At 41.6% G+C, this 27,684-nt stretch overlaps 1 protein-coding gene across 1 annotated transcript in view; it reads left to right on the top strand.

The window, feature by feature from the left end:
• Positions 1-27,684, top strand: part of OBI1 (ORC ubiquitin ligase 1) — a 47,833-nt gene that overhangs the window by 11,460 nt on the left and 8,689 nt on the right. Inside the window, exons 3-5 of the mRNA XM_073664086.1 lie at positions 4,498-4,589; positions 6,235-6,480; positions 21,162-21,250. Of these exons, the coding sequence (XP_073520187.1) occupies positions 4,498-4,589; positions 6,235-6,480; positions 21,162-21,250 (427 nt within the window). The remainder of the gene's footprint in view (positions 1-4,497; positions 4,590-6,234; positions 6,481-21,161; positions 21,251-27,684) is intronic.

Here is a 27,684-nt window from a genome sequence, read left to right as displayed (position 1 = left end):
ATCCAAAAATCCAGTATTTTTTCTGTAACCTGCCCTAGTAATATGTACACCTTTCCCTGTCATATACTACAGTATATGCACACCTGTCCTTATCATATCCTGTAATAACGTCCCATAATAGGTATACCTGTTCTTATAGTGTAATAACATCCCTTAATAGGCTCACCTGTCCTTATAGTTTAGTAACATATCATAATAAGCTCACCTGTCCTTATAGTGTAATAACATCTCATAATGGGCACACCTGTCCTTAAAGTGTAATGACATCCTGTAATAGGCTCACCTGTCCTTTCCATGCTGTAATATTATCACCTATCCCTATGATGTGCTATAATAGCATCTTGTAATGAGAAGTCCTGTCCCGACAGCGTTTTGATAACCGCACACGCCTGTCCCGACAGCGTCCTGTAATGCCGCACTCCAGTCCCGACAGCGTCCTGTAATGCCGCACTCCAGTCCCGACAGCGTCCTGTAATGCCGCACTCCAGTCCCGACAGTGTTCCCTAATAATAATAATTTTTATTTATATATCACCAACATATTCCACTACGCTTTACTATTCAGTGGTTCATATTCAACATTCATAAGTAACAAAGTTAAAGATAATACAATAATTAAAGCAAAAATAATGACCCTGCTCGTAAGAGCTTACAATCTACAATGAGGTGGGGGTGACACAAAGTACAGGTGCTTATTTACAATGAAGGTCCAGCCATCTTGAGGGAATGGGTGACAGATAAAGGATGCATGAACTCGTCACCAGCCAATATTTGTAGTGCTTTTGGGTGCGGTGGAGTTTGATAGAGAATTATGTTTGGAGAAATAGTGAATGGGCTATATATAAAAGGACTTCGATTAGGGAATATGATAGGCCGCCCTAAACAGATGTGTTTTTAGGGAGTGCCTAAAACTGTGAAAGTTGTGATTAGTTCTAATTTCTTGGGGAAGAGCATTCCAAAGAATAGGTGTAGCTCAGGAGAAGTCTTGGAGCCGGGAGTGGGAGGTACGGATTAGTGTGGACATTAGTCGAAAGTCGCTTCTGGAGCATAGAGAATTGGTAGGACGATAAACAGGAATGAGAGCGGAGATGTAGGGGGGTGCCGCACTGTGGAGAGCTTTATGGGTGAGAACAAGCAATTTAAATTGAATCCTACAATGTATTGGCAGCCAGTGCAATGACTGGCACAGAGTCCAAGTAAAGGTTATCGAGATAGATGACCCTGGCTGCTGCACTAAGGATGGACTGGAGAGGGGAAAGTCGAGTGCAGGGGAGGCCAATTAATAGAGAATTACAGTAGTCAAGGCGGGAGTGGATCAGGGCAACAGTAAGAGTTTTTCCCGTTTCCATGATGAGAAAGGGGTCGATTCTAGAGATGTTCTTCAGGTGCAAGCGACAAGAACGGGCAAGAGACTGTATATGGGAGGTGAAAGAAAGATTGGTGTCAAACACCCCACCCAGACAGTGCACCTCTTGGCTCAGCTTTATTGTTGTGCCACACACGGAGAGGGAGATGTCAGATTTAGGGAGGTGAGCAGAAGAAGTTCAGTTTTGGAAAGGTTGAGTTTCACATAGAGAGCGGACATGATGTTGAAAACTGCGGACAGAGAGTCACTGGTATTCTGTTGTACAGTGGGGTAAAGTCAGGGGATGAAGTGTTTAGTTTTGTGTCATCAGCATAAAGATGGTATTGAAAGCCAAATTTGCTGATGGTCTGTCCAGTTGGGGCCATGCAGAGAGAGAAGATGGCCAAGGATTGAACCCTGAGGGACCCCAATAGCGAGGGGAAGAGGAGAAGAAGTGGAGCCAGCGGACGATACACTGAAGGAACGGTCAGAAAGACAGGAGGAGAACCAGGAGTGAGCAGTGTCCTTTATGCCGATTGAGTGGAGCATAGAGAGTAGGAGATGGTGGTCAACAGTGTCAAAAGCTGCGGAGAGGTCAAGAAGAATGAGCAGAGAATAGTCACCGTTATGTTTTGCTGTTAAAAGGTCATTGGTCACTTTGATGAGTGCAGTTTATGTAGAATGCATGGGGCGGAAGCCAGACTGCGATGGATCTAGAAGAGAGTGAGTTGAGAGGTAATGGGTAAGGCGGGGAGTAGACCAGGCATTCCAAAAGTTTAGAGATGAAGTGGAGACTGGTCTGTAGTTGTTTGTGCAGGAAGGGTCAAGAGAGGGTTTTTTAATAATGGAGTAATGATGGAGTGTTTGAAGGAGGAGGGGAAGATACCAGCAGAGAGGGTGAGATTGAAGATTTTAGTTAGGCGAGTAGTGACGACTGGAGAGAGAGACTGGAGTAGGTGTGAGCGAATGGGGTCAGTAGCGCATGTAGTAGGATGAGAAAAAGAGAGGAGCCTTGAGATTTCTTCTTATGTGACTGGGTCAAATGTGGAGAGTGAGCCAGGGGAGATGTGGGGAGGAATGGGAGTCACGGTTCTTGGTGGCTGGGAGCTGATTTCCTGACGGATATTTTCTATTTTCTCTGTAAAGTAGAAGACCAGATCCGCAACACAAATGTCTGTGATAGGGGCCTGCGCTTTAGGACTGAGGAGGCATTGAAATGTGTCGAAGAGTTTTTTTTGGTTGTTGGATAGTGAGGAGATCAGGCTGGTGAAGTAGGACTGTTTGGCTTGGTGAAGGGCAGAGTTATAGTTTTTTGGCATACATTTATAGTGGATAACGTTTTCTGGTGTGCGAGTTTTCCTCCATAGCGCTCGGCACTGCTAGAGCATCGCTAGAGAAATCGAGTTTGCGATGTGAGCCAGGGCTGTTTTACTCTGTGTTTTGGAGATTCTGATGGTGAGAGGCGCTACTTGGTTCAGGGTGCTTCTGAGAGTGTCATTGTAGTGATATACTGCCAGATCAGGACAGGAAAAAGAGGAGAGGGGACAGTGATGAGTGAAGAGAGTCTGTGTATGAGGGTTAATGGCTTGTAGATTTCTGAATGTGTGATAGGTAGGAGTGAGCTGGGGTGGGCGAGGATTTGTGAGCGTGAATTTTATGGTCAGAGAGGGGAAGAGGGGAGTTATTTAGGTAAGAGATTGAACAGAGCCGGGCAAAGACCAGATCAAGGGTGTTCCCGTCTTGTGTGTCTCAGAGGTTGAAATCTGTGAGAGGCTTAGAGAAAATAGGCTAGAGATTGAAGCTGGGATGCAGATGGGGAGGTGGGGCTGTTTATGGGGATGTTAAAGTCTCCCAGGATAAGAGAGGACATGAAGTGCGGCAGCCAGGCAGAAAGGAACTGGGTGGGTGAGCCTGGCGGGCGGTATACAACCGCTACTCTGAGGGAGAGGGGTTGGAAGAGCCTGATGGTGTGTACCTCAAAAGAAGGGAATGAGAGTGATGGAACTGGGAGGGGTGGATGACCTGGAAAGTGCATTGTGGGAACAGGAATAAGCCGACTCCAACACCATGTCTGTTTGCAGGTCTCAAGGAATGGAAGAAATGTAAGCCGCCATGAGAAATAGCGCCAGGGGAGACAGTGTCAGAATCCTGAATCCATGTTTCAGTTTGGGTCAGCAGATTAAGAGAGTTAGTCAGAAATTAGTTGTGCAGGAAAGGAAGCTTGTTGCCTACAGACCGTGGATTCCAGAGTGCACAATTAAAAGATGAAGGAGTACAACTGATATTAATAAGGTTAGCAGGGTTTTGATGTGAGATGGGGGAGGGGTTGAAGTTGGTGGAGGGTGGACCGGGGATATGGGAGATTTCCCCTGAAATAATTAGAAGCAGTAAAATGAGAGAGTAAATAGTTTTTGGATTTGTGATTTTTTTTTTTGTGCAATATCTTGGGACTAGATGGACTGAGATTATTCAGGAAGGTGAAAAGTGCACGGGGGCTGATGTAAATGAGTGGTGATGAAGGGGGGATGGAGCGGTGAATGTGAAGGACAAAAGCTGAAACTGAAGATGGACTTTGAAATTAAGCACATAGTTAAAAAAGAGTATAAGGTGTGGGTTAGCTGACACCTGCCCTGACTAACTGCCGATGAAGTGACTGCAGACACTTAGCACCGTTGACACTTGGCGCAAGAAGACACGTGCATGCACCCCACACACGTGCACCCCTTATGCTGCCTCTAGATTTATAGGGCAGGCTATGTCCCGTAATGCCTCACGCCTCTCCCGACAGCTTCCTGTAATGCCTCACGCCTCTCCCGACAGCGTCCTGTAATGCCTCACCCCTCTCCCGACAGCATCCTGTAATGCCTCACGCCTGTCCCGACAATGTGTTGCAGGCTTCTTTAGCACTTCCCTTAGATATTCTGTTCTCACACAGTCCTCTCTATCCCTGTCTAGCATCAGTGTAGTAAATGTTTTACATTTCTAGATATTGTGGAAAACGCCATTGCACTAAGCCAGAGGACATTATTGTGTGGAAGGTAAATTTGTCTTGTGCTTAGTGCATTGTTACATGTATAACCCGTACACTCTCCGTATAGATTTGTATTTGCAACAAAATGTGTCTATTATTAAAATCAAAAAGTATTTTGTCAGGTGGGACGAGTGAAGATGAAGGCAAGCTGACTCACTCAGGCCGAAAGCATCTCCGTAAAACTAGGCTTGAGCTTCTTCAGAAAGAGTATGAGGTAAGATATTCAACTTTACATGGAGAACAAGCCGTGCGCTGAAAAACTTGGAGTGTATCCTAAAGGGAAGAGGAGTATGAAGGGAAGCCCATCCACAGAACTCAGTGTCTTGTCGGATAAACCCTGTGAGCAGAATGGCTTTTAACCCCTTCTTACCTGCCCCCCTCAGTGTCGTTCCATCATCTACATCGAGATCTCACACTGACAGCTCTATCCTGTACTTAGTCAGTGAGCTGAAATAGCCAGCTACTTATCAATAAAGGCCTGAACTCTAGAGATGAGTGGATCAGGCACAATTCAGATTCACCTGCTCACGTGGATTTTTCCAGGAAGCTTGATTCTCAGAGACGTTATTCTCCCCAGAGCATAATAAAAGTAAAATGTAAAAAATTCCTTATACTCACCTTATCGTGCACATCTCCAGCCCCTCGGCTCCTCACCGTCACCTGTCTGGTCCGCACCGCCACCTGTCTGGTTCGCACCGCACCTTCAGATCACCACTGCTCGCTCTGAAATTTAAGGGCCTCCAATGATGGGCCTGGATACCGCTTTGATAAGGGTGATCTGAAAATGCGGCGAGGACAAGATGGGAACGCAGAGAGGTAATTGGTGGTAAGGTGAGTATAAGAATTTTTATTTTTTTTACATTTTGTTGGCCTTTAAGGATTCCAGCTAGCTGAGTCTCTGCAGTAGCAAATTACAAACAAATAGATTACCGCGAAAATGTGTATCAGAGATGGTGGGTTTCCTAGGCAAGCAGTGCAGCACTTATAAGCTATTTGCTATAGAGCTTGCAGGCGCTGCTCTGAAGCTAGCTGGATCTGTACAGGTTCAGTGTCTGCACTTCTCTGATCCTGCAGAGGTAAATCTGCCCCTGCTTGCAGCATTGGAGATCACATTGCAGGCCAGAGGTGCAGCTGTGCTGCCATGAACTGTCAATCAGCAGGACTACCCTGCGTCCAGCAATCGGGAACCTAAGAGGCTGATGTGTGGTGCACTCCTGAAGATAAAAGATGAAAACCCCCCTTTAAATGCAGAAGCAGCTGCTTTTACATATGTCTGGCTGCTATTGTACCCTGTGACACCATTAATAATCTCACAGAGATACTCTGCACATGGGGGGTTGGGATATGCAGAAAAGACACAATCTGGATCTTCTCTGCATGGCTCTTTACAGATCAGTATTGCGAGTGATCTGTATATGAGGAAAGCAGACAGTAAAAAAAAAAAAAAAAAAAGATTACTTTTTCCTGCGAAGCTGAGATCTAAAAGTTAAAAAATAAATGTTGTAAATGCTAAAAAAAATGCATATAAATAAGAAAACAATGAAAAACAGTGCACTGTGTGGAGCAGCTATAGTGCACAGAACATTATGTACTCGTATGTCACCGCCATATACGGGAGGGTTTATTACTTAAGGAATGGTTATGGATTGCTCAAATGACCTTAAAACCGTATGCTTAAACTGAAAATTCTATGAGATTAGAAAAAAAACCTTGCAAAAAGTAAAATCTGTACTAGTATACATTCACTATCTAGTGCCAGTGGCAAGGTTGAGTGTAGCTGTTGTCTAGTAAAAAGTGCCATATAAAGACAAATCAGTATAACAATTATTACCCTTCAGCTTGTGTCTTGTGTATTTTAGGATGAAATAGATTCCCTACTGAAAGAGAGAGACGAGCTAAAAAGGCAAAATCTTCATCTAGAAGAGCGCCATAGTGATGCACCCCATCCTGCTGCCATTTCTACATCCTGCAACTGTGCTAACAAAGAGGCTGAGGATGGAAGAGGTAATATCCGTGATAGTCTGCTGGAAGAATGGAGCAGAAAGTTGGAAATGGTCAATGCTGCCAATAAAAAAGTTCGGGAGGACATTGAAAAGTTAAAAAAGGTGATTTTCCTAAAAAAAAAAAAAATTTTAATTCTATCTACCGACTAGCACAGTACAAAGATATATTTTAGTGTGTGTTTATAATATAATACTATTATTTTCAGTAATATACTTGCACTTTTTGTTCTACAATGAAATACAAAGTAAGATTAAATGTCAATACCACTTTATATCAGCAGAAACTTGGAACCTTTAGCTCAGCGTGACTTTAGGTCACATGTTTTGTTATACACATGTTTATTTCCTTTGTGTGTATTAGAATAGCACAAAAAAACTGAGAAAAAAAGGCAAATTGGACATAATTTCACACAAAACTCCAAAAATGGTCCGGACAAAATTGTTGGCACCCTATACTTAATACTTGGTTGTACATCCTTTGGAATAAATAACTGCAATCAATCACATCCTATAAGCATCAACAAGCTTCTTACACCTCTCAACTAGAATTTTGGTCTACTCTTCTTTTGCAAATTGCTGTAAGTCTCTCATATTTGAAGGATGCCTTCTCCCAAAAGTAATTTTAAGATCTCTCCAAAGGTGTTCATTGGAAATTAGATCCTACTTCATTGCTGGCCACTTCAAAACTTTCCAGCTCTTTGTTTCCATCCATTTCTGGGTGCTTCTTGAAGTATGTTTGGGCTCATTGTCCTGCTTGAAGACCCATGACCTAGGACACAGACCCAGCTTTCTGACACTGGGCACTACATTGTGACTCAAAATTCATTGGTAATCTTCAGATTTCATGATGCCTTGTACACATTCAAGCCACCCAGTGCCAGAGGCAGCAAAACAACCCCAAAACATCTTTGAACCTGTACCATCTTTGACTGTAGGTACTGGTGTTCTTTTTTTTGTAAGCCTCATCCTGTTTTCGGTAAACAGTAAAATGATGTGCTTTACCAAAAAGCTCTATCTTGGTCTCATCTGTACTGAAGACGCTTTCCCAGAAGGATTTTAGCTTAATCACATATATTTTGGTAAACTGCAGTCTAGCTTTTTCATGTATTTGTGTTGGCAGTGGGGTCGTCCTGGGTTTCCTGCCATAGCGTTTTATTTCATTCAAATGTTGACAGACAGTTTGCGCTGACACTGATGCTCTCTGAGCCTTCAGGGCAGCTTGAATTTTTTTGGCATTTGATGGGGCTGCTTATCCACCATCCAGACTATCCTGCGTTGCAACCTTTCATCAATCTTTCTCTGCCATCCACGTCCAGGGAGATTAGCTACATTGCCATGGGTTGTAAACTTCTTGATTATGTTGCGCACCGTAGACAAAGGAATATCAAGATCTCTGGAGATGGACTTGCGACCTTGTGATTGTTGATATGTTTCAACAATTTTGGTTCTCAAGTCCTCAGACAGTTCTCTTCTCCTCTTTCTGTTCTCCATGCTTAGTGTGGCACACACAGACACACAATGCAAACTTTAAGTCAACATTTCCCCTTTTATCTGGTTTCAGGTGTGATTTTCTTATTGCCCACACCTGTTACTTGCCACAGGTGAGCTTGAATGAACGTCACATGTTTGAAGCAAAGTTGTTTACCCACAATTTTGGAAAGGTGCCAACAATTTTGTCTGGCTCATTTTTGGGGTTTTGTGTGAAATTATGTCTAATTTTACTTTTTTGCTCAGTTTTTTTTTGTGTTGTTCTAATACACACAAAGGAAATAAACATGTATAACAAAATGTGGAATTGCAATAATTTTCTGAGAGAAACCCTTCATTTTCTGGAACAATTTCAAGGGTGTCAACACTTTCGTCCGTGACTGTATGTGAAATAAAAATTAAAGGGGTTGCTACCTTTCAGAAAAGCTTGGTATGCAACTTGTTATAAAAACACAAACTGCAATTTACTTACCGTCCCCTGGTCCACTGCTGAGTTTCCACTGCACCCCCGTGTCCGGTATTGTGTGTGGCGCTGATGTCACTTCCTTCAGTGCAGTGTGGCATTTAATCAGTGAGCTCAGCGGCTCTGATCCAGGGTGTACTGTCAACGCAGGTAGAGCCTTTGAGCGCTGTGATGGGCTGCCGTGCGGCACACAGTGATGCTGAGTAAAGCGCCGTTTACTATTTTTAGAAGAAACCGCACCCAGGACCGGGATTTTCTGAAAGGTGACAACACCTTAAGTGCAAGTTTGTGCACATTACCATCAAGAACAAATTATACAATGTACATTTGCACGTCCGTACAGAATTTCAGACATGCTTTACAGCAGATAACACTTACAACTTGAAAAGGGGAAGGAGAGGGTGAAGAAATGGATGCGGGAGGGGGTTAGAAAGTATAATATGCAAAAGATTCAAGAAAAGGAACTTCAGAACATTGTACGCCTTGTGACATGCAGTTAATAAGGTGAAAGATTTTGATGCCCACTCAAGTGTTGCCACAATAAAAACAACTATAATTTTAATTTTTATTTCATAAATCAATAGTACACATAAAATAAGCAACTTTGTAATATATCTTATCAGAGAAATCTGCTTCTTTCTCCTCTTGGAATGATTTTTCATTAGGTCAACACTCCGAAACACTGTCTGCAAATTGAGATTCTGGTTTGGCTTTTATCCTAAGTCATGTGGCAAGACTTGTAAAAGGGTCAATATTGACTTTTAGGATTGCTACTTCCAATAGGAGGCGCTAGAGTTCTAGTCCACTTCCTTTCTGAAGAGTCAATTTGCATATTTAATTTCCCAGTGGAGCATGCATGACATAAAGTCTCCTCACTCTGACATGCCAGGCCTGGCTTGTCACTCTTCACAAGGAGAAACCTTACCCCTTAGATTCTATTCACAGGGAAAATCTGTGTTCCATGGAGACAAATTTTCTTATTACTGAGATAGGAGGCAACAGGTGGTTCTTTTAAAATGTTATGCAGGGGGTAGCTGGAGTCAGACACAGACATTCTGCTGCAAGTTCTCCTGAACCAACAGTTACAATTCTCCATAGAAGCATCAACTCTCATTTCCTATCTCAGTAATAGGAAAACCTGTATTCACAGAAGACAGATTTTACCTGTAAATTGAGAATTTTGAGAATGAAAAATTAGTCAAGAATGAGAGAGAAGAGGATTTCTCTGATAAGATATCTTACAAAGTTTCTTATTTTCACATCTACTATTGATTTATGGAAAAAAAATAGACAGTTAACCTTTAAATCTATTTAGGGTTTTCATTTTTTTCCGACACTAAGGGCCACAATACACATTAGACTATCGTCCGTCAACCTCTCAAGTATCGGCGGTCTCAGCTGACAGTCTAAAGTGTATTCTTCCCTGACAGATGATGTTAGGGAAGATAAGGGCCCGACATGGCAGAGTAGTCTGGCAGTGGCGCTCTCGTAGAGAACATTGCTGTCTATTGTATATGGGTCCCCATAGTGTTCCATGACACAGTTTTGGTACACAATTTGTAATATTTAAAGTATGGAACAAATATCGAAACTTTTCCAATATTTTGCTATTCAATTCCTATTTGCTGTAAGTATATGGAAGATTATTGTTAAGTCTCCTTTGGCCAGTCATCAAGCTTCACAGTTATGAAAGAGAACCTGTCACCAGGTTTTTCCCATATAAAGTAGGGCCAGCACCTGTAAGCCCTCTGTTACAACATGCTAAAATGCTGAATATATGTCCTCAATGCGCTCTGCATAACACAAATAATAGCTTTTATCATACTCTCCTATGGGGAGGTCCAGTCCGATAGGTGTCTGTGATCTTGATCCAACGCCTCCTCTCTTCTTGCAATCGCCATGCTCCTTTTTGCTTTGTGTGGACACAGTATCCTCCATCGTGCTCCTGCGCAGGCTCACTTCTTTCTGCCTTGAGCAGAGCAAAGTATTGTAGTGCGCATGCACTGGCGCTCTTTGGCTTTTACCCATGCATGCACATTACAGTAATTTGATAAAGGGAAGTTAGAATATTTTTGTATATTTTTTTAGTACTGTTGAAAGTAGGATATTGTGAATGGTAGTTCTCAAGGTTTTTAGAAGTTAAGTGTTGTACCTAAGTATGGAATAGCCTCATCGACAAATGGAAAACTAATGACATTTGCAATTGTTGTCGGGTTGACTTGGGGACACTTAAGTTCAATACTAAGGATTTGGGTGCATTAATATTTTAGTAACTGACATCACTAAAATAATTTATAATTTGCATTATTCATGGTAATTATTTTTCAGGTAATGAGATGGACCTACATTGTTTGTGAAAACACCAATTCGATGCTTAGGTGGACCTGTCATAATGGTAGAGCAAATAGGTTTTGACAAAGGGTTATATTACCAGAGTGAAAGTCATAGAGGAAAGGGGGCATCTCTGATGGGTTCCATTGGTAATCTTGAATGATGACGTTAAAAATTCACAAGTGTAAACTGCTGACAGATTCCCTTTAATACCTTGTTTACATTGTCACACCGGGCACTGAGTGATATGTACTGTAGCACATTGGGTGCCATTGTTCCTGGCAGTGCAGGTCCGGTTTACACAGAATGACGAGCTCCCGAGAGCAATGATCTTTTGGGCAGTACAATTATTGTGAGGTTAACCTTCTTAGGAATGCTCGTTTATGATAATTGTGCAGTGTAAATGCCCATTTCTCTCTGGGTATCATTTTCTTGAAAGTAATCAGAAAGAGCTGTTAAGGTGTTGGAGATATACTTAGGGTGTTGAAAAATATAGAGGGGAGAACTAATTTGTTGAAGTACTGCTACAGCGGTGGGAGCATGGCCAGACCGTGACGGTAATCTAATTGAGGTGGTGAAGATTTTAGGTAGGTAGGATTCTGGTGCACAGTTTATTGGGGTGGAAGTGAAAGGTAAAGTCATGTTCATGTGCTCTTGTGATGTAAGCACCAAATGCCATGTATATCATGTTTGTGGAACGTAGCTGCTAAGGTTCAGAGGAGGAGTGAGACCATTGGAGTGGAGTGAGAGGAGGAGTGAGATCATTGCACTATGGTAAAATCACCAGCTAAGATCAATGAGACAATTTTGACTCCATTCACAAGTGCTATTACCGTCTTAATAATTTTATGCTGGTTGTTGTTGTTGGGTGAATATATGGTTGTAAGTGTGAAGTGTGCGTTGTTCTGTGCTGAGATAATCTTATAAATGTGCCCCTGCTGTGTACTGTGTAATGGCTGTGTCTGACCATGCAGGAACATGGTCTGATCATACCACAGATCCTGGGCAGGGGAGGCCGCAAAAGAGTATACAGACAGTGAGACAGCCAGGGATTGCAGCTGATTCTGTGAGGTAAAACTTTGTATATAAAGAGGCAAAAATGTTTTCCCTCACAGAAAGAATCAGCTGTGATACCCGGCTGTCCTGTCTGTATACTCTTTTGCTCCCCCCCCCCTGCCCAGGAGATGTGGTATGATCAGACCATGTTCCTGCACGGTCAGACACAGCCATTGCACAGTACATAGCAGGGGCACATTTGTAAGATTATCTCAGCACAGGAACTTTTTTTTTTTAATCACATCTAATTGTCGAACTTATTTTCACTCCAAGATCTAGTGAATAACATGAACTTTTGTTCATAGGAAAACCCCTTTAAGGCATCACTAATGTACTAGATGGGGTCCGGCGGGTGACAAGAGAGTCAGTAAATAAATGTACAAGGGCCGTCTTGAAAGGAAAGGAAACAACGAAACACAGAAAGATACAGTACAGACCAAAAGTTTGGACACACCTTCTCATTTAAAGATTTTTCTGTATTTTCATGACTATGAAAATTGTACATTCACACTGAAGGCATCAAAACTATGAATTAACACATGTGGAATTATATACTTAACAAAAAAGTGTGAAACAACTGAAAATATGTCTTATATTCTAGGTTCTTCAAAGTAGCCACCTTTTGCTTTGATGACTGCTTTGCACACTCTTGGCATTCTCTTGATGAGCTTCAAGAGGTAGTCACCGGAAATGGTCTTCCAACAATCTTGAAGGAGTTCCCGGAGATGCTTAGCACTTGTTGGCCCTTTTGCCTCCACTCTGCGGTCCAGCTCACCCCAAACCATCTCGATTGGGTTCAGGTCTGGTGACTGTGGAGGCCAGGTTATCTGGCGTAGCACCCCATCACTCTCATTCTTGGTCAAATAGCCCTTACACAGCCTGGAGGTGTGTTTGGGGTCATTGTCCTGTTGAAAAATAAATGATGGTCCAACTAAACGCAAACCGGATGGAATAGCATGCCGCTGCAAGATGCTGTGGTGGCCATGCTGGTTCAGTATGCCTTAAATTTTGAATAAATCCCCAACAGTGTTACCAGCAAAGCACCCCCACACCATCACACCTCCTCCTCCATGCTTCACTGTGGGAACCAGGCATGTAGAGTCCATCCGTTCACCTTTTCTGCGTCGCACAAAGACTCAGTGGTTGGAACCAAAGATCTCAAATTTGGACTCATCAGACAAAAGCACAGATTTCCACTGGTCTAATGTCCATTCCTTGTGTTCTTTAGCCCAAACTTGTCTCTTCTGCTTGTTGCCTGTCCTTAGCAGTGGTTTCCTAGCAGCTATTTTACCATGAAGGCCTGCTGCACAAAGTCTCCTCTTAACAGTTGTTGAAGAGATGTGTCTGCTGCTAGAACTCTTTGTGGCATTGACCTGGTCTCTAATTGGAGCTGCTGTTAACCTGCGATTTCTGAGGCTGGTGACTCGGATAAACTTATCCTCAGAAGCAGAGGTGACTCTTGGTCTTCCTTTCCTGGGGCAGTCCTCATGTGAGCCAGTTTCTTTGTAGCGCTTGATGGTTTTTGCAACTGTACTTGGGGACACTTTCAAAGTCTGCCCAATTTTTCGGACTGACTGACCTTCATTTCTTAAAGTAATGATGGCCACTCGTTTTTCTTTACTTAGCTGCTTTTTTCTTGCCATAATACAAATTCTAACAGTCTATTCAGTAGGACTATCACCTGTGTATCCACCTGACTACTACACAACACAACTGATGGTCCCAACCCCATTTATAAGGCAACAAATCCCACTTATTAAACCTGACAGGGCACACCTGTGAAGGGAAAACCATTTCCGGTGACTACCTCTTGAAGCTCATCAAGAGAATGCGAAGAGTGTGCAAAGCAGTCATCAAAGCAAAAGGTGGCTACTTTGAAGAACCTAGAATATAAGACATATTTTCAGTTGTTTCACACTTTTTTGCTAAGTATATAATTCCACATGTTTCATAGTTTTGATGCCTTCAGTGTGAATGTACAATTTTCATAGTCATGAAAATACAGAAAAATCTTTAAATGAGAAGGTGTGTCCAAACTTTTGGTCTGTACTGTATAACGGAACAAACAGTTATGAGAGTACGTAGAAAACATAAAGACCATAAAGTATCTCATCAGCTACAAACATTTGTGTCACAAAGTTAGAGAAGTTAAGTGCAAGTTAGTTAGGTGGTCTGTTTTTTTTTCTCCACGTTGCATTGGGTTCCAGTCTTGTAATAGTGGACATAAGCCTCTTTTCCCTTGTGGAACAGTGTTCTCTTCAGATAGTTGTTTCCATACTTTACTCCATTTGTGCACTTATTCAGGGGTATTGGAAATGATTTTTGAACTGATTCTAATAATAAGTTCACTTTAGTACTGGAAGCAAAAGCTCCTCGGTGAGCTAACACTGCGTGATCTGTGAACAGCAGGATACTGTGGAAATGATCTGGTAACTAGAAACTTCCATCAATTTATCCTTTCTGTGAAAAAAGTGAATGTTAGCAATTGCGTCTCATGGAGTAACTTGTGAGGACTCATGCAGAAGTCCGTGCAAATCGGTCCTATCTTGGATCGCAATGCATGGACTGGCTGCGGCTCTCCCGACCTGAGCATCACCGTTTCATATATTTCTATGAGGCTTTCTCTGAGATGATGGTGACCTTACTAATTCATTGTGCGCAGATCTCCATTCCCACACTCCATTTTCAATCTGGGAGTTACGATCTCCCAAGGAAGCGATTTCAGATTGCATTTTGATGAACATTTGCTGAAGGTCTTTTTGAGAGGACACTTTAAAGCTCAGCTAGTAGAATGCATCTTATTGCTTCAGTAATAGGAGTCTGAGGTTGTGAGACCATTTTTAAGGGTCCATTAGTCGCTGTTAGGGGTCGTGAATTCCTCTTTCCCGCAATCACTGGGTTGGGGGCAGAGAAAGAGTAGTCTACCGTTGCATAGTGCTATAAAGAAACATGGGAGAGCTCTCTACGGAGATATACGATTTGAGATTACCTAGAGAACCTGGCAGTGGCGCTGAAGCTGGACTGCTAGATGAGGATGTGAGCATCAGAGGAGGGGATAGACATGGTGACACGATTATCTCACCGAATGAGAGTTTCCGGAAGGCCTGTGGCTGAAAGAAAATGCTGCGCCGGTACCATTTTTTAAGAAGGTTCCATTGCTGTGAAAAATTTTTGTAAGTTTCAGTGGACTTTTTTTTTTTTGTCTTTCCTTGTTTGCCTTGAGGGGTTTCAAGGGTATTTATGAGCCGGTTTGTTCCACTAAAAAGCCATGAAGCACCGGAGCATAGGAATTGCACGTCCTCCTCCATGTGCCCCTTGCCACAAACCCCAGTGGCAGCATTTCTACTGTAAAGGTCAAGGAACTGTTAGTGTTCACGGGAGATCTATTTGCCCCCAATGTTAATCAGGCAGCAGGACTTTTTCCATGTTTCCAAAACTTTTGTAGAAATCTTGTAATGAAAACAGTTACTTTCCCCTGACCTCTTCAGTAGTGATGAGCAAACGTGCTTGGATAAGGTGTTATCCGAGCACGCTCGGGTGCTAACCGAGTATCTTCAGCGTACTCACAAAATATGTTTGCGTCGCCGCGGCTGCATGATTCACGGCTGTTGGACAGCTGCAACACATGCAGGGATTGCCTGTGTGTTGCCTGTTTTTGGGATTCCCTGCATGTGTTGTGGCTGTCTAACAGCCATGAATCGTGCAGCTGCGGCGATGCGAACATATTTTGTGAGCACGCTGAATATACTCGGTTAGCACCTGAGCGTGCATGGATAACAAACACCTTATCCAAGCACATTTGCTCATCACTACTCTTCAGTTCTAGGGGTGGTGCTTATCATTAATATTGCAGATAGTGGGAGGGGGATTCTGTTGGCCGTATTAAAAACAGGATTGTCAAAGTGAGTATGGGGGGGGTGGTCTCATGATATCTTGAGAATTCTTTATATTTTTATCAGTTTTGATTGCAGTAAGAGACAGAATTTGATCAAAGGAGTAGAGAGTAATGAAGAAGGAAATGTTTGAATTTTTTTTTTTTATGAATTTTCACTGAAATATTTTTTAATAGAGGAATTATACTTTATCCCTTTTAAAGGGTATTCCCATGTCAGTAAGTGGCATATTTTACTAGATTATGCAAAACTTAATTATCTGAAGAAGTCTGAATTTTGAGATCCCCACCTATCCTGAGAATAAAGCTAGAGTGCTGTATCCCCTTCTCGGCTTTTCCTTTGTGCAGAGGCGTTCTCGGTCCCCCACTTTTCCACCCTGCCCATGCACCTCAGGTGATGGAACGCTAAAGACACTCTTCAGCCTTGTCAGTTTCATGAATATTGGGCATCTTTGAGATCCGACCGGTAGCAATCATTAAAGGGAATCTGTCACCCCCTAGGAGATACTGTATCAGACCTCTACTATGGGCACACAGGTTATAGAAAAGTAAATCTATACTTACCTGTATGGCCCATAGTAGAGGTTTTATCGCAGAGAAATCTGTTTTTATCAACACGGTTTTGCACAGGCTTGGCGTCCGGGGGACAACAAGAAATCCCCGCCTATCTATTTATTATTCCCCGCCTTTGTGTTTAGTTAGCATATTGCCTCCCTCCCCTGCACGTCACCGGGCCCTGTGACGTGCACTTTTTTCCCTCAGTTCCCGCGCATGCACAAAGCGCCACTCACATAGAGCGCGCTTTGTTTCCTCCTGACCACCTTTGTTTGTGCACTGCGTCGCAGGGTTCTAATGCTCAGGCACCAGGGAGTCACTGTGACTCCCCAGTGCTTGCATAATAGAACCTTGCAGCGCAGTGCACAGACAAACTGGGCCGGGAGGGAACAAAGCGCGCTCTATGTGAGCGGCGCTTTGTGCATGCGCGGGAACTGAGGGGAAATGGTGCACGTCACAGGGCCCTGTAACGTGCAGGGGAGGGAGGCAATATGGTAAATAAACACATAGGCGGGGATTTCTTGGCGTCCAGGGGACACCAAGCCTGTGCACCCTTCTCTGCAATCAAACATCTACTATGGGCCATACAGGTAGGTATAGATTTACTTCTCTATAACCTGTATGCCCATAGTAGAGGTCTGATATCTCCCAGGGGTGAAAGATTCCCTTTAACTGATCACTTATCTTTGCAATAAGCTATTACTTACTGAGATGGGAAAGACCTCTCTAAAGCAGATCTGTCACCAGATATCACAATGCAAACTGTACGCATTAGAGTTCTTGAACCCGATGAGGCAGGTGACGTACATTGAATATCCATGTGATAATGGCTGCATAATCCTCTATGAAAGTTTCAACTCGATATGCGCCTGTATAGTCTGAATGACTGCTCATCACTGTCCCTCCTCCCTGCTGCTGTTGAGATTTCACTCTGCTCAGAACAAGTTGCAATGGCCAGTTACAATGGCTGAGGGGAGATTGATTTGGACTCATGAGCTCTCTCTCTCTTTATCTAGCTTCATAAAATGCTAATTGTAATAACCTTATTATACAGCCATTCTGACATGGATTTTTATAGTAAATAAAAAGAGACTCCATAGACTTATATTATAAAAGTAACTTCTGGCTCACTCATGGAGCGCAGTGTGAGCAGGCTGTAAGATAAAATTGTCAACTCTGGTGATTATGACGTTAGGATTCACAAAGCAAAGAAATCCTCCTGCATGTGTTTGTTTTGGGTTTTTTTTACTTTAGATCTCTCCAATGCCAATTGTTAAGACCCCTATAAACATTAGACTAACATCGGCAAACAAGCTGATATTGGTATTCTCAGTCGAAAACCTAATATGTACAGTAGTGTTCAAAATAATAGCAGTTTAATATGACTAACCAGATTAATCTGTTTTTGGTGTAAATTATATTACCACATGTCAAACAATTTACCAGTTGGTGCAGTAGATCCTAAGAAAACCAACAGACTCGGCATTCATGATCTGCATGTTTATGAGTCTGTGTATTTCAATAATTAATTGAAAGGTGTTGTGTTCAAAATGATAGCAGTGTGGAGTTCTATTAGTGAGGTCAATCATTCTGTGAAGAAACAGCTGTGAATCAGGTGGCCCTTATTGAAGGGTGAAGCCAGCACATGTTGTACGTGTGTAAGGGGTAAGTGTCGAGGGATTGCTGTGGTATTATATTCTCACCCTGACCGCCCATAAATACAAGATAATATCCGTGTTGTATTGTGCTTTGCATGTTGTGTAAAACACTTACAGTTTTTGGTTGCTCCTCCATCTTCTTTAGGAATCCAACCGTCGGAGACAAGCAATCATTGTCACACACAGTCTCTCTTTGATATAACATAACTCTCTTCTTTGACTTTCGGTCCTATCTTCAGAGTTAGTCTCTCCGGTACGGCAGCTTTCCAGAACACGGTCCTACTCTCAGGTATGTCCCCGTCCGCTCTCCCCTCTTTGGGAGTTGTGAAGACTGGCTACATCAGTCCTTCTACAGGGCTCGGGCGTTAAGGGAATTTTCCTCAAAGTTTACCGCTTCAACGTTCCTCAAGCTGCCTAACTCTTTCTATCATCGACCGTCGGTAGCCTTATTGACCTTCAGCCCTAAGGGCCCCGAGCTTCTCCTCAGTCTTCCTCCAGCACATACCCTAACGTTACCAACAGCAACAACTGCTCTGACTGAACTGATTCCTGACAGGAATAACCGTTGCCCTCTCTGGCCCAAACCCCTCCCCCTTTTTCGACTGGACCAATCATCAACCGTCTTCGTCAGTTGCTGGGCAAACTACTCCGTTACTACCACAGCTCCTTCTACACTGGAGCTATTACTAAATATATTAACTATTTCTATCCTAAACTATTGTGCCCCCCACTGCACTGTACCCAAATCCTAATCTAATATACCATCCACTCCTAACATACTGTCCCTGTAACTAACATTAGACAATAGACATTTACATATTCATATATAATCACAGAGTAGAAGAATACATTCACAAAAGGGAAAGGGGCGCATGACCGTCCCGGTCACCCTCTTACACATGCATTTCTCCTTGAAAGCCTGAGAAATATGGGTCATTCAAGACATTGTTCAGAAGAACAGCGTACTTTGATTAAAAAGTTGATTAGAGAGGCTAAAACTTATAAAAAAAAGTGCAGACAATGATAGGCTGTTCAGCTAAAATGATCTCCAATGTTTTAAAATGGAAAGCAAAACCAGAGAGACATGGAAAAGAACCGAAGACTACCATTCAAATGGATGGAAGAATAGCCAGAATGGCAAAGGCTCAGCCAATAATCAGTTCCAGGATGATCAAAGACAGTCTCAAGTTACCTGTGAGTACTGTGACAGTTAGAAGACGCCTGTGTGAAGCTAATCTCTTAGCAAGAAGTCCCCGTTAAGTCCCACTGTTAATAAAATAAATAAATAAACACATGTACTGAAGCGGATACAATTTGCTAAAGAACACATCAAGTGACCTAAAGAGAAATGGAGAAACATTTTGTGGACTGATGAAAGTAAAATTGTTCTTTTTGGGTCCAAGGGCCACAGACAGTTCATCAGACGACCCCAAACTCTGCATTCAAGCCACAGTACACTCTGAAGACCATGAAGCATGGTGATGCAAGCATCATGATATGGGCATGTTTCTCTTACTATGGTGCCGGACCTATTTACCGCATACCAAGGATCATGGACCAGTTTGCATGTATTAAAATACTTAGAGGTCATGTTGCCTTACGCTGAAGAGGATATTCCCTTGAAATGGGTGCTTCAACAAGACAACAACCCTAAACACACCAGTACACTAGCAAAATCTTTGTTCCAGTCCAGCCCAATCCCCGGACCTTAATCCAATAGAACCCTTGTGGGGTGACATCAAAAATGCTGTTTCTGAGGCAAAGCCAACAAATTCCAAAAAATTGAGGGTTGTTGTCAAAGCATCCTGGGCTGGAATAACAGTTGACAGAAGTTGATTGACTCTATGCAACATAGATGTGAAGCAGTTCTAAAAAACTGTTGGTATACAACTAAATATTCACAGGAATGCTAAATGCTCAAAAAAGTGTACAAATGGTGAGTTTGTAAAGACGTGCAGACACTGCTATTTTTTAGAACAGCTCAGTGTTCATTTTTTGTTCTTTTCTGTAAAGTAGTTAAAATTATATATTTCTCTTCATGTTTTGAATTAGAAAACAGTGTGCAATGTTCCCAATGCATGGAAATAAAAACTAGTATAAAGATTTTGTGCTTAACTCAGGTTTTTGAACACACTGCTGTTATTTTGAACACTACTGTATGGGGGCCTCCCAACTCTCCTCTGAAAGATTATATAATGAGAGATTGGGACCAGTTATGTCTGATTGCATACTGAAGATCCTTTTGTTCTCGGCAAGATTAGCTGCCTGCAGAGCTCTTTCATAGAGAGTATAGGCGCAATCGGCTTCTGTATATGGAAGAGTCGGGAGAGAAAGCTGACGGCTGAACCATCATTAGCACAAAGGTTAAATATTGTTCTTCATTCAGAATTAAGGGACACTAATTTTGAAAATAAACTGTGCTGCATTCTACCTTCCAGACCATGTAACTTCCGCTGTCCACAGCTTGTGCTTTTTTTTCTAGAAAAACATTAAAGGGGTATTCCCAACTCTAAGATCCTATCTCAATATGTAGTTGGTTTAGTAATAATAATAATAATATTAGAAAATACCTTCAATTAAAAATGTAGTATAGTTTTTCTGATTCACTATGTCTCTTTCCTCATGTGCAGGCATTGCAGGACCTTAGGTATCCATGGTTATAACCACTAGTGACAGCTAGTTGTTAGTGGTGGTAACCATGGATACCTAAGGTTCTAACCAATGCCTGCACATGAGGAAAGAGACATAGTGAATCAGAAAAACTATACTACATTTCTAATTAGAGGTATTTTTATTATTATTACACCTACTACATATTGGGATAGGATTTCGAAGAGATGGGAATACCCCTTTAATTCTACATCAGACTCATGTGCAGTGGCTAAGCTGATCCTACCACCAAGACTTCTTTGGCAGAGTCCCTAAAGAGTGAAATATTCATTGCTGTGGATTTACTTGAAAACTCAGACCTTCTTATTTCACATTTAATATGCCTTGTTTTATTTAGTCAAGTGAAGAAAATTATCATCTATTTTGCTGATACCTGCACATTGTAATTTCACTTGGCCACAAAATATCTAGCCATGTGAAAAAAAACACGGAAAAGCAATTAGTACATTCCCTTAATGACTTTCTGAACTAACTGCAAAGCTTTGTTTGCCTCCCCAGATAGGGGACGTGTATTGTGTTCAGGGAATATGAATACAAAGTGCCATTTCTGTCCCAGTGTTAATTAAAGACGATGTTCCTGCATTAGGAAGACATAGCTGCCATCCTTTTCTAGTTTAATGCCAGTATGCTACCTGTTGTACTCATGTTGTCCTATTTTCTTATCTTAAAGGAAAACCAGAAGCTGAGAAATGAGAATATTGAATGTGTAAGAGAAAATGTGAGATTAAAAAATGAAGTAGACCTCCGATCGCCGCAAAAGTAAGTGCATTCCCTTCATGCAGAGACCTGACGATCCACGCTGTGGATGCAAGGGGCATGTGTGGACAATGTCATTGTTTCAACAATGAAGTTTGAGAATTTTCTGTACCAAATAGTGTGTTTTATTTTTTTTCTGAAACAAATGTCAGAAATTGTGAAGTAATGTGATATCTAAAGAGTAACCGTCGTTTTAATTTCTATTTCCTAAATCAATAGTACTAGATTCTAAGGATGTGGGAGGAGCTAGAGGCAAAGCTCCTCCTCTTTTCCGTCTACATAGAATCTTATAAGCACCAACTGCCATCTCCTATCTCTGATGAAGAAAGTCTGTCTTCACTGAATACAGACTGTACCCATGAATTGAGAATTTTGAAAATGAATGATCCAATCCTGGTGGATAAAGAAGCCGATTTCTCTGATAAGATATATTCAGAGTTTCTTATTTTCCTGGGTGCTATTGATTTTTTTAAATAAAAATTAAATCAACAGTTGCTCTTTAATATTAGAGCTGCAAAATGCTAATCTAATTGTGCATGCATCCTTCAGGAATATTTTTATGGGAATGATTGTTCACCCATCAATAAAAAACAACTCCTAATTAGTTACCACCACAGCTGCCCACGATACTAGAGCTGTTCAGGCAGTTGTGGAAACTGCTAGGCAAAGAGAGATTAAGTATGCGCCAACACAAATAGTCACAAGAAAAAAAGAAGATTTTTAATTGAACTGAAACACTTTATTATCAAATATTGGTCAAGGACAGAAACACGACCTCAATTCACAAAAGCTCCCACCTTCTTGGCTGCAATGTGATGGTGCACTCTTGGAGGTTTACAGTTTAGACCAACCACATGGTTGCACCACTGGTCCAAGTGGAGCACTCTGCAGAATGAGGGAAGCACATGGGCGCTGAAGCTGGCTCGATGCAGAATTCTTTACAGCGGTGCTTTCAGGCTCCAAAGCATAGATCCTGCTAGTAGCACTCAGTCCATAGCTAGATAACCGGCCACTCTGAGACTGCCAGCTTCCCAGTAATCTAGGCAATGAGCTGTACACTATAGAAATGAAAAACCCTCTTGAGAACAGAGATGAAGAGGATTTTTAATAAAAGCTAAATTGAAAATTTGCATCTTTTATAAACAATTTTAACAATCAAAGAATTTGTGGCTACTCCTTTAAAATAAGAGGTAAACAACTGTTTAAGAACTATAAAAAAATAAATGCTTACAACACTTTTAAGTAAAACCCAAGGGAAAAAAACAACAAAATGAGCATATACCCTATAATAAATAAATAAATAATAATAGTACATGTAAATAACATAGGGTATTTAATTAACACTATTTTGATCTAAAAAGCATAAAAGCCATCCCACCACAACAGGGTGCACCCAATCAGGACGATCCTGTCCTATCTAGTATTAAAACTTCATCTTGTGTCAGCAGAGCTCAGTGTAGATAAGGGCTGGCCTAACTGATCAGACACTGTTCAAACACTTAAAGGGAACCTGTCACCAGTTTTTTGGTACGGTCTGATGGGCGTCACCTCCTCGGCAGCTGCGAGAGCAGACTATGCGCAGGCGCGAGATCTCTTTTGGCTATGTGGATGACGCTATGCATGTCATCCACATCATTCAAAGCCAGAGAACGGCTCTTGGGGGCAAGGAGACAGACCAAAAATATTTACATACAGCTCGGGGAAAATAAAAAGGTATTTTTGGTGGTATACAGGGAGCGTTAGGGGGTGATGGACACATTTTTGTAATGCAGTACAGGTGCTCAGAAAGGTGGTGGTATTGGTTCATGCACTAAAAAACTGGTGACAGGTTCCCTTTATATAATGAAGAATAAAGTTAAAGAGAACCTGTCACCTCCAGAAACGGTATTTAGGCCGCGGCCCCACTATCAGTATTGGAACAGTATTCGGTCAGTATTTTTTCTCAGGCGTGGGAGCCAAAACCAGGAGTGGGTGATAAATGCAGAATTGGTGACTTGCTTCTATTATACCTTTTCTCTGATTGTTCCTCACCTGGTTTTGGCTCCCACTCCTGAGAAAAAATACTGACCAAATACTGATAGTGGGGCTGTGGCCTTACCTGCAGATACAGTGGAAGTCTGTAGGTTAATGGTTTTCTAAATCATGTGTTACTGCCTTGCTGGAACAGCGGCTACAGGAGAATGAAGTTATATTCTCCCTGCAACTTTCAATGGTCTTAAAGGGGATGTTCTCCAGCACCAAAGGAAGGCGGTTAAAACATAGCCTTTAATCATATAGGATAAAAAAAATGGTAGAATGTGCAATATTCAAAAAACCCCATGATGCTTATGATTGTCTGGTAGTAATACCCCATTTAAGGGTTTTTCTATGTCCAAGATCCTATCCCAATATGTAGTAGGTGTAATAGTATTAGCAAATACCCCCAATTACAAAAGTACTCTAGTTGTTCTGATTTGCTATGTTGCTTACCCCATGTTCAGGCATTGCAGTAGCTTAGGTGTCCATGGTTACAACCACTCATAGTGACAGTTAGTTGTTAGTGGTCGTAACCATGGATACCTAAGCTACTGCAATGCCCTTCACATGGGGTAAACGAAATAGTGAATCAAAAGAACTTGTAATTGGAGGTATTTTTTAATATTATTATAGTTACTACATATTGGATCTTGGAGATGGGAGCACCCCTTTAATCATTGGCTTTTTTTTTATTCTGTATGATTAAAGGCTAAGTTTTAACTACCTCCCTTTGGTGCTGGAGAACATCCCCTTTTTTGACCATTGAGAGCTATTTGACCTAGCAGCCAGACCAGTGCATACTCCGTGCACCAAACCCAGATTACAGACTGTCTACCCTGGAAGTTTCAATGGGATACTTATCTATAACTCAGGAGTCTTGAGCTGAATTTACATTTTTCTCTATTTTTTTTCATCTCTGCAACTGCTCGCTTCCACTCATCAACAGTTGTTCTCTTTAACATGTCATTGGCATTTATACTATACAGTGAATGGCTTAAAAACTATGGTGGAATTGCACATCCACGTAGATCTCTTTTTAATTAAATTCATGGTAAAGTAAATGGTGCCATTAAAAAAATGTAACCCATTCTACAAAAACTATACCCCTTTATGGCCATGTTTTTCAAGAAGTAAGAGTTATGGCTCTTGGAACGCAAGATTCAAAAATGGACTACTAAAATACTATGAGGAACAATTCCAGCAGTGCCACTCCACCGTGACACAAGACAAATCTTTCGTGCCCTCACCATTGCATATTAATTTTGTAATGCTAAAGGATTCATGGTTGCAGTTCTTCACATAGAAATGCTGGTTCTTTAAGATCATTTCACCAACATTAATTAAGAATGTTTTCACATTCTGATTTAATTAAAGATATTAATGACTAAGCTGTAATTAGCCTACAGATATAAATTATGCAGATTTTACTATGATTTATACACCAGGGCTTTAGAAAAAAGGACAAAGGGAAAACTGCTGGTGTTTCTCACTCATTATTTCATTGATGTTTTCCGTCAGCAGTGATTTTCTGCTCTGCACACTAGTGTGAGGCTCAATGCCATGCCATACCTCCAGCATCCTGATAGCCTTATTTTTCACAAAGTTATTTTGCTACTACTTTGCAAAAATTATTACATTTTATTGTTCCTACTGTTATGAATAATATGTAGAGGCTTATTTATTGCGGCTTTTAACAGAACCATGTTTTATTGTGGTCAATTTATGTTATAGTGTCAAATTAGTAAACTATAGGGAAATCAGAGCAATTTTTGACATCAGTTTTATTTGAGGCTGTGTTGCCATTATTTCCGTCATATTGGTCAATGTTTTGCACAATGTTTGATACATTTGACACATCTTTAGAATTTTAGGTGTAGCTCTTCTGCCTAGAGTCGTTTTTATCACTTTTTTCCGCCACCCACTTACTAGAGTACAAACTGCAACTTTTTAAAAGGTCTCAATTTATGAATTTGCTTTTGATGTTATTTGCATAGTGTCGTAGAGAAAAATGAAAATCCATAAAGACCTCTCCAGAGAGGGGACATATCACCCTCACACTGAACAAATGGGATTAACTGTGGCTGAGAGAAACTAATTATAACTGAGGAAGAGAAAAACTAATTAAAACAGGGGAAGTGAGAGAGAGCTGATACTTCCATCTCCATTGAAGTAGGGGCCTCTTGACCAGGTACAGCAGTTTTGGTAAAGGGGCATGGCTTGCATAACAAGTAAGAAGCTAGCCATGCCCCCTAATCTTGACTGCAGGGAAGGAGGCAATATCAGGGTGCTGACTTGAAGTAGGAGCCAGAAGCAAGCCATGCCTCCTGATCTGTAACAGTGTCCTGGGGGGAGGGGGAGCACTCAGGAGCAGCATTCTTAATAATAATAATGTTTTTATTTATATAGCGCCAACATATTCCGCAGCGCTTTACAATTAAGACAATTTACAGACATTATCGGCACTGTCCCCACTGGGGCTCAATCCTTGTCGCAGGAAGTAGTTCTAAATAGCACATAAAGTAATTATTGAAAGCAGCACTCTGGATATGAGCCTTCATCGTTATTTATGTATCCCTTTAAAGTAACAAAAAGTTCAATGAAAACCTGGCACAAAAGCCTTGATAAATTCAGCACTTCTCTGTGTCTCTTCTTTGTTGAATTTTTTTTATAGCAGTGACAGGGAGAGGCTTCCCTTGCACATCAGCGGTGCATGAAGCCCAACAAGTGCTGGTGATGTACAAGTAATTAGGTGCTTCCTCCTGCTGCTTAAAGGGGTTATCCAGTTTAAATCGATAAATCTGCAGTGACTCTGTGTGACTGCAGACTTATGAATTTCACCAGCGCATGCACTATGCGCTGCGAGGATTCGCCGGTTTCTAAGCCGGGACCGGAGGGTATGTATGTGTTATGCATACTCCCGGCCAAAGCCCGTCCAGTGGGCGCGGCCTCGCTCCATACGCTGTCTAGTGACGTGGGCATGGCCGACTAGAGGGGGCTGCCTCGCTTCATACAAGTGTATGGAGCAAGGCCATGCCCACTGGACGGGTTCTGGCCGGGATTATGTGCAATGCATACATACTCTCTGGTCCTGGCTTAGAAACCGCCGAATACCTTCAGCGCACAGTGCGTGCACTGGGGAAATTCATAAGTCTGCAGTCACACAGTGTCACTGCAGACCTATCGATTTGGAACAGACAACTCCTTTAATCAGAAGCCTGGGTTCAAAACAGAAAGTATGTAATATGAAAATTTTGTGTTCACCATCAAAATGACAAGATTTTGTCTTCTTGCGCTTTTACTCATAATGTATTAAAGGGACTCATTGAAACCTCTAACACGCACACTTTACGACTCCTCTACAAGGTATTCTAAACCTAGTTATGTTCAACTGATAAAAATAAGCGAGATAATCTTTGCAGTCTGCAGGAAGTTCTGAATGTTCATGAAACAGTTTTGCAGAAATCCTGCAGAAAGCACATAATGAGTTAATTTTTTGTTTATCTGTTCCATTTTTGGCTGGTTAGTGGATAACAAGAGGGGCTTACCCAAAGGGCGGTCTAATAAATTTTTGTAAAAATAGAAACTACCGCACTCCTGGAGTGGTGGTGGTGCCCAGGTAGGGTTACAAGCCCGTATAGATACAGAAAAACAACCTGGCACTCAGAAGACTCATGGGTTCTTTTAGTGATTTTTAATAAAGTAATGTAGTAAATAACAAATAAACAGACGTTTCGGTCACAATAGACCTTCATCGGTGTACTACAAAAGCAAAAAAATATAATAGTGAGTACCACATAGAAATATGCAATTCATGTAACATAGGTTTGACAGAATGAGATCAAAATTCAATTGGTCATGGATAATGTACATACAGAAAATACAACATCGGGAAAAAATAATAATATAGTAGAGGATCTGGGGAAAGGGGATGGGAAGGAGAACTAGGTTAGGAGGGAAAGGGAAAAATAAAAAGTGACATACCGGTTTTATTAAAGGCGTGATGCATTTGGGCCGCTGTCTGTAGAAATTTGTAAACTAAGGGAACACGTAAAAAAAAATTTTAAAAAAATTTACAGGTCTAGAACAATGTAAGATGTGTGATGACACTTAGTGTAATCGGTGGCTATGAGGTTAGAGATACCCCGATAGGTGCTATGGGATGAGGAACAATGAAGAGCACATAAAGTGTGAGGGCAGGGGATGAAAAAACGTACCCGTTGCTTGCGGTAGGTACTTAAAGGTAATGGCCTGGTCGGTGCCGTAAGCTGTATAGAGGATGGAGTAAATAGTATAATATCTATGGGATATAGGGGCATTAAGTATAGTAGGAGCCAAAAAAGAAAAACATACCCGTAGGAGAAAATGAATAACCAGAGGCAGTAGCCCGGTAGGAAGTTGTATGCTAAGGGAAAGAAAAAGGG

This window comes from Phyllobates terribilis, unplaced genomic scaffold, assembly GCF_046119375.1.
Source record: "Phyllobates terribilis strain yellow unplaced genomic scaffold, ASM4611937v1 Scaffold_2__4_contigs__length_985480577, whole genome shotgun sequence".
Lineage (NCBI taxonomy): Eukaryota > Metazoa > Chordata > Amphibia > Anura > Dendrobatidae > Phyllobates > Phyllobates terribilis.
This window is presented reverse-complemented; position numbering and strand designations above follow the sequence as displayed.